This window comes from Platichthys flesus, chromosome 2, assembly GCF_949316205.1.
Source record: "Platichthys flesus chromosome 2, fPlaFle2.1, whole genome shotgun sequence".
NCBI lineage: Eukaryota > Metazoa > Chordata > Actinopteri > Pleuronectiformes > Pleuronectidae > Platichthys > Platichthys flesus.
In genome coordinates, this window is record NC_084946.1 from 11,913,389 (window position 1) to 11,925,203 (window position 11,815).

At 41.2% G+C, this 11,815-nt stretch overlaps 1 protein-coding gene across 1 annotated transcript; it reads left to right on the forward strand.

The window, feature by feature from the left end:
• Positions 1–11,446, forward strand: tgm2b (transglutaminase 2b). Its single transcript, XM_062398242.1, has 13 exons — positions 1–110; positions 3,321–3,500; positions 4,506–4,724; positions 5,350–5,468; positions 5,960–6,088; positions 6,219–6,396; positions 6,663–6,795; positions 7,260–7,363; positions 7,498–7,737; positions 8,477–8,752; positions 8,835–8,995; positions 9,311–9,447; positions 10,726–11,446. The coding sequence occupies exons 1-13, from the start codon at positions 101–103 to the stop codon at positions 10,874–10,876; spliced, it is 2,037 nt and encodes a 678-aa protein (XP_062254226.1). The 5' UTR covers positions 1–100; the 3' UTR covers positions 10,877–11,446.
• The last annotated feature ends 369 nt before the right edge of the window (positions 11,447–11,815 follow it).

The following is an 11,815-nucleotide window of genomic DNA, read 5'->3' on the forward strand; positions in this document are numbered from 1 at the left end:
AAATAAAAGCCAGACAACGACAGGGTGAGACTGGTATATTCTTCCCATCTTGGCTGGACATTCACAGAATACACCTCATAGATCATCATCAGCAGTCATCATGGCTCAAGGTGAGTTTGTAATCCTTAACTAATCCTTTCTATTATATTTAAATTGATCCGCCGTTAATTACCTGTGTTTTCTTAATTTGTTATTATAGAGAGGTAACAGTCTGTAACTTGCAAAATGGTAAATAGTTGAGTCATAGTGACAATTCAAGTCAATTCTAGCTGCTTACTTTAAATGATGTTCACTATTTCCACTTTAATCATGTGTGCAGGTTTATTTTGAAAGTCCAGACAGGCCTCACTTTCACATGTAGTCTCTAGCATGAGAATAACAAAGGTGGTGAATGTAAAGTTGTCACAGCCATCACATACAGTGTCATCACCCTGTGCTGCTGCTGCACTGGACACACACTCAGGCAAACATTCATCAGAGATCTGAGGAGCGAGTGCATCTGAAAAATGTTTCACCCTCGTGTTTGAGCGGATGATTGTCGCCCTGGGACCTGGACGTTCATAATAATAGCAGCTGAGGGAGAGAGAGCGAGAGGGAGATATGCTATCTTTATAGGCGCACACACACACACACACACACACATACACACACACACACACACACACACACACACAGGCACAGACACACACTAACACACGCACACAAACACACACACACATACAGGTCTGATGAACACATGTCGTTTATACATTTCAACACAAAGTTCTGCACAAAGAGAAAACAGATGGTATGAGCAGACGCAGGCGGGCACAGAAGCAGTGTGAGCGTGAGGAGAAGAGCTGAAGCTGCAGTTAAGGAAAGTTGTCAAATATCTGAGTGTGAGCTAATGGACCAAAACCAACATATTTTCACCACTGCAGAATTAGAAGTTAGAATAAACAGCATATTGATGAATAAGGGCTCAGTTAAACTCAAAAGTGCCAGTGATGACTCTTGGATTCAGTTTGGGTGTCACCTGCAAGGCTGAAAAGTTGCTTTTCTTGAGAAGGAGGTTTGTATGTTTATTCTTCCAGCATCTAAATAGCCTTCCCAGTTGACATCAATGCCATTTTTATTTTAATTTCTCCGTAAGGCTTAAACTGGCGTCAGCGTTGCATGCAGAGACTGTCTGTCTGTGGTGAGGGTCATGGTTGGTCGTGTGGGAATGAGGGGTGGGCTTGTGCAGTAAACTTGCGTGAAGGAGGCAGGGTCACAGCTGAGGAATCTCTACATGTGTTGGTCCGCTTCAAGCTATGTGACCCTAAAGAATCGACTGAAAGCCAGTGAAATTTATCTAGTTTGGCTTCACACCACTCACGCATACCATCTGAAATACTACATCAGCTTCACCTTCAGCGACACATGCTGTTGCACTAAGGTTTGGCAGCGACCCAAAACTAGTTTCCTCTGCACCAATAAGGTAACCACAAAAAGGCCCCAGATCCCCACAGAAAGGATTACGTCAGGGTCTCATTGCACCATTACTCTGCTGTGTTTGAAGGTTTATGGGCGCAGACTTTCATATGTTATTAATCTCTGTAATTTTTTCCCCATTGTGTCAGGCAGAGGATCAATATCGTTGGTCATATTAATTCTTGTCTCAGGATGTGATTCAAGTAAAACTACTCTCTTTTCAGATGGGGAGAAAATCCTTTATTTTTGGGATCATTGTGAGCTATTTCTTCTAATGGTTCTTCAATAAACTGTTAGATATCAGATGCCTTAGTGCATTATTATCATCACACCAGCGTGTTCTTTTTAACTGTTCCTCCGGAAAACCAGGCAGGTAGGAGCCGTAAGCACGAGGAATGCAATAAGAGCCTAAATACACAACTTAAAGATATAGTGCACTCCCAAATGTTTTTTGAGCTGTAAACTATATTGTTGTCTGTTCTTTGTGAAACTCACTCACTTGTTTTCAATGTCACATTTACCACCACATTTTTACAAAATCTAAATTTATTGGATGAACATTTGGACCACAATTGCTATTTAAGAACAGGACCACTTTGAGCTCACATTGATTTAGTTCAAGCCACATACAGGCCAGAGGTGCCGCATCATTCCCTGAAGTTCCCTACATAATAAAAATAATATAATTTATAAAACAATGTGTCTGAGGTTACACACAGACTAAACCACAAAGCCCTCACCGTCCTCTGCCTTGAACCTTCAGCGGTCCCACAAAAGGTAGCACAGTCATCTTTAAGGCAGTTTCCTCAATTAGAAACACAAATATGCTTTCACTTAGGAGCTGACCGAAGGTTAAGATCAATAAAACATCAGAGCCCTGACAAGTGCTGTGGAACGATCCCCACGGACTGTAAAACAGCAGGAAGTCCCTGTTGCTTCTAAATCTAACTCAGCCCTGACACCATCACCTCATGCTTGTCTCCTGGGCTTTTCTCCCTAACACTGAGGTATAATATATGGGGACAGGTTACGACCTGATTCAGAGCAGATCGGTTGAGTGGTTCCTGAGCAGCTGCAGGACCGTGGAGGTATTACATAGGAGGAACCTGACTTTTCCCACTAACAGGAAATCAAAGGGTGGGATTCTCAGTCACAGCATGTTCTTGAGAGAGGGAGCGGTCCCATGTTTACACACTCCACAGGAGCGGACTGTGTTCACCTCTTGTTAGGTTCATACAGAAAGACACAGAACTCTCCTAACAGAAATGGACGTGAATGTCCTGCAGTGTTTGTTCCACAGAACGTGTAGAGGCTCAAATATGAACCCCCTTTACAAATATTTAACCTGGGAAGGAAAGAGGTTCACATTTAGAAAGTACAGTGTAAAAACCATTTAAACAACATGTAGAAACATAGACTTTCATTAACCACAGTTTCCTGGTTAGTTAACCACAACTCTGCTGTAAAAACATGTTTGTTGCTGTTAGACCTTGTAAATTCCGCTTGACATATTACGACTTGCTCTTCGTCAACACGTTGGGTTTTTGCGATTATTTTAAATGTTCCATAAACATACACCCTACCGTTAAAGTACATTCAAAAGAGCAAAAAAAGAGATGTACATGCTTCGAGAATTTTAAAATTGTTCTGACATACAAAACTGCAGTAAGACACTGAAAATTAGAACAAATATTCCTCTTGTTAGTTGTTTTTAATGAATGGTCGTCACTCAAATATTTATACTACATAATTATAAAATATTTATTTATATGGATCTGCATATGTATGTTTTAAATATCAAAACCTACCTTTATGTGGTTATATTTAATTTTTTTAATACATTTTTCTCTTCTTCCTCTTCTTTTCAGCTCTGGACATCGAACGCTGGGACCTGGAGTGTAAGTTAAACAACCTCGACCATCGCACTGATCTGAACGGTGTGGACCGGCTGATCGTCAGGAGAGGCCAGATGTTCAACCTCAGCCTGTACCTGCGCTCTGGAAGCTATCAGCCAGGACTCAGCTCGCTTGACATTATTGCAGAAACAGGTACCACTCCCTCAATAACTCCTTTATTTGACAAATTTATTTATCGAACGCTATACATACATATTTAACATATATATTTCCTAATAACACTTGTAAAACTGAAATCATTTTATACATCAGTAATTTATTAATCCTAATGTCTCTATGCTTTCAGACACACTGAGGTTTCTGTGTTGTAGGGATTTCTACTCACTTGAAACTTAGAGCTTAATAAAGTAAATAAACGTAACTTTCCCAATATGAGTAACGTGAGTCATAATGATGTTATAATGAACAGAGGATGACGGAAAAGCACTAGTTGCAGCATGTCCTCTCATTCAACAGAGGGAAGGAAGGAAAGGAGGCTATTTTCCCCTGCTCAGCTGTCACTTGCGCTGCTGCTGCATTTTACACTGAGCACACTCACGTAACTCACTACGATGCTCTGTTGTTGTTTCCACTGCTGACCTCAATCTCTCCTTCATATTTCTGTTGGTGTTAAAGGACTTTGCCGTTATTGCTGGGAGCCTCAGATACAATTTTCCTATAGAGAACAATGTATCATCCTATATTTTCAATATTTGGATAAACTTGTCATGTAGAGTACGATAAGACAGCTGTTGCTCGCCATCCTCGCTTTATACAGGAAGAGTTGCTTGCCAACAGGAAAGCATGTGAATAATTACAGATAACAATTGAGTTTAGCCAGATACATTTGAGTGGATAAGAAGGACCTTTCATCCCCCCCAGGGAGAGGGAAGTGATTGACCTTCCATTGATTTACAGATTGTTTTAAGTTTATAGAGCTTACCAGAGTTCAGATCTAAGCCAAGGCTGCTTATCAGGTTCCATTACACAGTTATGCTGTGCCCCTACATGAGAACATTCCTGATATTCTGACTAAATTTAGCATGGTTTTGGGAAAGCATTTGTGAGTTTCCTCTCCCAAGACCCAAACATTTCACTGGACTCTCTTTGCTTCATCGCCACACATGCAGGACTCTTAATATTCACTGTCACATTCAGGTCCTCATCCCTCTGAGCAGTATGGCACCAGGGCCTCCTTCGGTTTGTCCGCCAAGATTGACACTTCCCGCTGGAGCGCCGCTGTCACCAGTCCTCCTGGAGACATGGTGGCCCTGTCTGTCTGCTCTGCCCCCGACGCACCTATTGGCCGCTACACCCTGACCCTGGGAGGATCGGTGCGGATCGAGTTCATCCTGCTCTTTAACCCCTGGTGTCCAAGTGAGTAAACAGACCATACGTCAAGCTGTCCTGCTGTGGATCCAGTGACGAGATCTTAGGCTACAAAGAGCTTGTGTTTTATGTCAGACTGGGATTATGATTGGAGCCATTCAGGAACAGTATTGAAGAGATTATATAGAGTAATGGCAGTAGTTTAGTTTTGGTATGATGTAAGACAATCTACATCACTCTCATGCATTTTTACTTAATATAAGGCAGCTGGAGACAGAGGGAAACCGAGTAGCTGGATTTAAAAAATACCAGCATAAGGCTCAGACATGACCCAAGAAGTCCGGCAAATTTCCACACAATTTGTTCTGGAGTTTCTCCAACTTTACCTTTTATATACGTACAACACAGCAGGATATTCTGTGCGTCCGATGCATTTACAACATAATGTCTAGAACAATCCGGGGTAGAGAATGCAGGACACCTGTGTCTGCCCTTATTGCCAATAGCTCTCAATGAAATATCAAATAAAAACAATAAAATATGTTGTTTTTTTTATTTAGAAGCTAAGAATAAACTCTGTGTACATGTGTATTTTTCAGTTTGCACAGAATCAGCAATATACCAGTCATGTTGTAGTTGGAAAGTCATTGTATTGTTTGTCTCCTGGCTGCAGGCGATGCAGTGTTCATGGACAATGAGCAGAGTTTGGCAGAATACGTCTTGTCTCAGGATGGAATCATTTTTCGAGGCAGCTACAAACATCCCATTCCTACACCCTGGAACTTTGGCCAGGTACCAACACCAACACTGACACTCTGAGCTCACCTACTCACACACACACAGTCGACCATGCCAGCCAACATTGTGACTGAGTGGTGAAGGAGTTGACATGTGTATATTCTATAACAGGACAATGTTCATTTATCGAGTGATTAACTGTGTGTTGCATAAGCGAAAAGATAAGAGGTGTTTTTGGAACATTTACCACTGAAATGAACTGAGATACTTGGACTGTCTCGTTCTTAAAAGTGATAGGAATATCACCCTCTTCAAATGTGTCATAGATAGCTGATGCAGTTATATAAGCTTGGCATTAGCCAAGGGTTTGTAGCTGTTTTCATTAATAAAGACATATTACACTTTTTTTCAGGTTCATATTTTTTATTTGACTTTTTCCTTGAAAGGTTTATATGTTCTATTGCACCTTTTAAAGGTTTTCCAAAAGGACACATTTAAGATCAGATAAACTGCTAATCTGCAATTATGCTTGTTTTTATTTTCAGTTTGAAAATGGAATCCTTGATGTCTGTCTGAGGATTCTTGATATGAATCCTAAATGTCTGAATGATCCTGGCAAAGACTGTTCAGGGAGGAGAAATCCCATCTATGTGTCCAGAGTGCTGAGTGCTATGGTAAGACCAATACCCATGCTGGATTTAGCTGTTTATGTCTTTACCAAGTACAATGAATTTAAACTTACCATAAAAAAGCTTGTATTTCACATGTAATATATGTTCTGCACTCCATTCCTCTGCCTGTTAGGTGAATTGTAATGATGACAGAGGGGTGTTGCTGGGAAAATGGTCTGGTGGTTATGAAGGAGGTGTGAGCCCCATGTTCTGGAGGGGCAGTGTGGAGATTCTCCGCAACTGGGAAACACAAGCCTGTCAGCCCGTGCGCTACGGACAGTGCTGGGTGTTTGCTGCAGTGGCCTGCTCAAGTAAGATAGGACAGAGTGCAGCTCAGTAGCCTATCACTGGAAAACACACTTGATCGTCCCGAACGGACACCACATAACACCACATATGCACACAGACACACACACACACACACACACACACACACACATATACACACGCACACACACATCTATCTTAATGAGGACAGAGTACATGATATAGAACATTACCTAGCCCCTTACCCTAACCTTAACCATCTTAACGAAATGCCTAACCCTGAACCTAACCTGTTTTCAAACGCTGTCAGTTTCCAGAGCGCTTGGTATTCCGTGTCGAGTCGTCACTAACTACCTATCAGCCCACGACACCAACAGCAACCTGGTGATCGAACGTTACATCAACGAAAATGGAGAACTCATTCAGTCCAGAGATATGATCTGGTAACTCAAACATGTTGTGTATATAATGCATGGGATAGTGTTGTATTAATGTACTTCGTTAAAACACCACCATAATCCAAGGAGAGACATTTGCATAATGTTAAGACATTGTCGGACTACTGTGACTTTTAAGGCCATTTCGTTTTCATTTACAATGTGACAATGTGATCTCAGATTAAATGAAAGATTTTCTTAGAATCAATAGAACACTATTTAATTAGAAGCATTTCACATGATGGTCTAATTACCCCTGGATTTTCTGTTAATGTAATGGAAATTATTTTTAATATAAACCCTCAGGTAGAGGTGAAGTTCTGATTTAAATATAGTCAACCAGTTTACTGCTGGTGACGACACCAGAACAAAACCTCAACCAAACATGAAATGTATTATGAAAGTGCCAGAATACATCATAGCAGTGTTAAGTCCAAAAATCAAGCTGATTGTGATCATGCTACCTGTAGGAATTATCACTGTTGGGTGGAGAACTGGATGACCAGGCCCGACCTTACATCTGATTTTAATGGCTGGCAGGCCACTGACCCTACACCTCAGGAGAAAAGTGAAGGTAACAAACCATCTGCACCAGTGCACCCATAATATTTTTCTTGTTCAAGGGAAATGGTTACCTAGGTGAATTATAATCTATCATCTACAGTATCATGTATCGTCTATCATCTTTGCTTTGGCTTTTCCCCTCAGGAGTGTATTGCTGTGGCCCCACTCCCGTCAGGGCCATCAAGGAGGGAGAGCTCACATTCAAGTACGACGCCCCATTCGTCTTTGCGGAGGTCAACGCGGACGTCATCACTTTCCAGAAGAAAAAAGATGGCAGCACATCGAACGTCACTGCCTCTGCAGTGGTAGGCAAGAACATTAGCACGAAGAGTGTGGGCAGTGACGCCAGAGAGGACATCACTCATCTTTACAAGTATCCTGAAGGTAGAGCACATTGTACTGCACGATACATTGTAAATGTAGACAAATCAAACTAAATGTCTGTCTCCGAAAATGTTAAACCATTCTTTAAACCACCAAATATACAGTTAAAGTTAAAGTTGTTCTGTTTTTCTGCTGCATGCATTCTTTAATTCTTTGTCTATCATTTGTGGTTTTGCATCTCTTCAGTGTGAAAAAACTCAACCCTAATCTGAATAATAACCCGATACCCCTAACCACGAAAATAACTCCTCAAGGTCATAATGCCTTGACAAAACAGATTGTCCTAACCCCAACTACCTGACCTAGATTAATAAACCTAACCCCCTTGGGCTGGAACCTCGAAGTCAAATGGTTAATCCTGATCTCAACCTCTGCATAGTGAAGCTTCAAGTCAAAAATCTCTCATCTAAAAGCTGAGCAAAGACTGCACTTCCAATACAGGAATACAAATCAGAGATCAGACTAAAATCCAAACAACTGGAACCAGAAACAACACCTCTGGATCCAAGCTGAGAAACTGAGTCTGAAAGTCAGAGATATGATATGATATGTATATGATATGTGAATGGGGGCAGTTGAACTGGACCAGGCAGGCGATTTAATACTCTCTAACCCTAACCCAACCCTAAGCATAAACCTAACTGTCTTTGTTCAAGAAGGTCAGGCTTTTACTCTTTTCATTCTGGATGGGTAAACTCCTGTTATTCAGCAAGTGACTTTTTTGCGTCCGCATTTACAGGTTCTGATGAAGAGCGGGGGGCTTTCGAGAAGGCCAACCACCAAAACAAGCTGCTCCAGAAGAAGCAGAATCAGGGCCTACACCTCACCATCAAGTTGTCCTCGGACATGAGGAAGGGCTGCGACTTTGATGTGTTTGCCGTGGTTACCAACGACACCCAAAGCAACAAGAAGTGCCGCTTGGTGCTTGGATCCTGCGCCGTGTCCTACAATGGGTTTCTGGGAGGGAACTGTGGCTTTAAAGATCTGCTCAATGTCGAGCTGTCTCCAGGAGCAGGTGAGACAAGTCACTGTGTTAAACCTATTGCACTCGAATCAAGTATATATCTTTTTTTAGTACATTGTGTTTGTTGTTCCAGAGAGACGGGTTCCACTCCGGTTGAACTACTCTAAGTACAGTGGCCAGCTCACTGAGGACAACTTAATCCGTGTGGCGGCTCTGGTGTTGGACTACACCACCGCGGAAACAATACTGGCAGTGAAAAACATTGTGCTGGACAACCCTGACATCAAAGTCAAAGTGAGTTTAACCTGCAACACAATAAATGAACAGCATCAGTGCTTCAAGATTTTCCTTTTTTGGGTACCATTAGTAGAAAAGACAAAGTTTAACAATGTCCAATGCTTCAAAGTCAGAACTTTTTATTCAAAAGCTAAATCATATCATAGAAGCTCACTCATATGTCTGTTACAGTGACCTACAGTCCTTTCTCTTATTCTTAAATTAATGACCTACAAGAGACGGTCATTGTTATTATACTTCCTGTGCATTAACAGATTAAAACCCCAATGGGTCTCTCATTGACTAAGACTTCAAAGTGTCTGTGTTCTGCAGATCATTGGTGAACCAAAGATGAATCGTAAACTGGCTGCAGAAATCACCCTCCACAATCCGCTCCCGGAGACACTGGACAACTGCTGCTTCAGCATTGAAGGGGCCAACCTTACCGGAGGCAGCGTCATCACTGAGAGGTATGAGGCTCTCGTCACCCAGCTGGGTTTTGTTTTTCTTCGCTGACACAGAGCGACTGACTCACTGACCAGTCATGAGTTAGAAACTGTAAATGTGATGTAAGTAGACACAAGGGGCCTGATCAGACCTGGTATAAACGTTTCTCTTGAGAGACGTCCCTCCCGACTTGTGAGTTGTCACAGGAGTGTGAGTGTGTATCATTTCTGTTCCTGATCACCAAATGCGGTTTTAACCCAGTCAGAGTTTACAGATGTGTCGGATGTCAGTGTGTTTGAGTAGCTGCACTGAACTCTTAATGGATAATCTCCTACAATTATCGGGGGGGCTGTGGGTGAGATCACAAATGTTCGAGATGTACTGTAGGATTCACCGCAAGCAAGTGGGCGTGGTGTTGGTGGATGCAGAACTGAAAACACAAAAAGAATACAAATATCTCAGGTTGATAAATAGGTGCGATATACAGATAACACACCAACAAAGACATTGACAGGAGCAGGAAAACAAGACATAAACAGGAAGAGATTTAAGCAAGAGAGATGCATAAGGAAAGATGTTTCAAAGTAAAACAGGAAATGAGCTGAAAATACAAACAAATATAAATAAAAGTGTTTAACCTAAAAAAGATTCACAAAGGTAAGCCTCAAAAAGTCAAAAAATAAAACGGTCTCTCAAAAGTTCCAAAATGGGGCAGAATCACAACACTGCTTCATTAGGATGGATGTTAAAGGCACAGTTCAACCAAAAATTCAAATTCACTCATTATCTTATCGTCACTATGCTGATGGAGGGGTACAGGAAGTAAGGTGGAAAAGGAGTTTCCTGATGCAAACAGTAGATTTAGCCAGAAAGTACAAGAACTAACAATAAGATGTTTTATTACTCATCAATGATCTCACAATTAATTAATTTGAATACATTGATCTCATTCTGTCACTAAAGTATGAAGTAGCTGATTAATTACTTTACACAAATGCAGCTTTGGATCTCTGTTTCCATTAACGTGCTGTATTTTCTTGGTACGTTTTTGGCCTCAGCTCTACTCGCTCATAGAGGCTTATGAAACACTCATTAAAGCAGATATATTTTTTCTAACATACACTCGGAGCAGCAGCGCGATCTCCATTAATAGTCATAGCGATCTCTGTCTGTGATAATAGATCTAAATATTTATGCTATCAGAGTGACTGTAAAAAAGTCCTCCCTGTGTGTGTGTGTGTGTGTGTGTGTGTATGTGTGTGTGTTTGATACAAAAGTACGTTAACATATCTATCCGACAGGCTGGGCTGCTCCGTGGGACCAGGGGAAGAAGCGAAGGTGAAAATTTACTTCACTCCCTCTCACTCCGGCCTGAGGAAGCTGGTGGTCGACTTTGACAGCAGACAATTGTGTCACGTCAAGGGCTACAGAAACGTCATCATCGGAAAATAGAGCTTTGCAGACTCTACGGCAGCATTTTTTCTCTTTTCAGCCATTTTGCAAAGCATGCTCTTTTGCACACTTTTCAAACAAACCACGTTTTCTACTCAAATGAATAAGAATCTCACTGTATTTCGCTGAGTACATACTTTGCTTGTGCATCTGTCATTATTCAGAGCCATAGCTGCCTAAATGTGACCAGAGGACATTTAGTACAACTTATTAAGACTTTAATTGTAAATGTGCATGAAGTTTTCTTCTCACAGACTTGGGTATGTATTTGAAGTACCTTGTTCTATTTTTTAACTTACTGGGTACTTCAATTGAAAGGTTTAATTACTATCCTGTTATTTTGTTGTAATATTTCAACCAGTCACATTGTCTCCATGCAGTCTTGTTGTATTATGTGTCTAAATGAGAGCATGAATGCAAGGTTTACATTCTTTCATTCGTATTATTCCATGTCTACTGTGGCTTTTGCAGGGACCCTAACGCGCTCTGTGCTTGAAAATGCTCCCAAATGATCATATTCATTTGTATATACCACAACACAAATAAAATAATTTCCAGAAGAAAAAAACATCAACATTGAATCTTGTTTTAACGGCCCTTTCAGACACTCTCTCCTGGTGCACAGTGTTATCTGTTGCTAGGATGCAGCTGCAGTCCTGCAGTGAGGTCCTGACCACTGACAGCAACAGACATCTCCAGTATCCTACAGTTGTTAATCAGGAAATATACACTTAATGCACAAGAAACAAATGTTTCACTGATCATGTTATCACACTTTATCAGACTTCCTCTGTTGCTCTGCAATCCATACAGTACATATGGCTAAAAAACTAAAAGTAGAAAAGATGTTCTCCCATCAGTACAGATACATGTGTGTTTCTGTGCAAGTATTGGTGTATGTGTGAGGTATTTTGAAGGTTAGAGGAGGTGCTGCTCTCT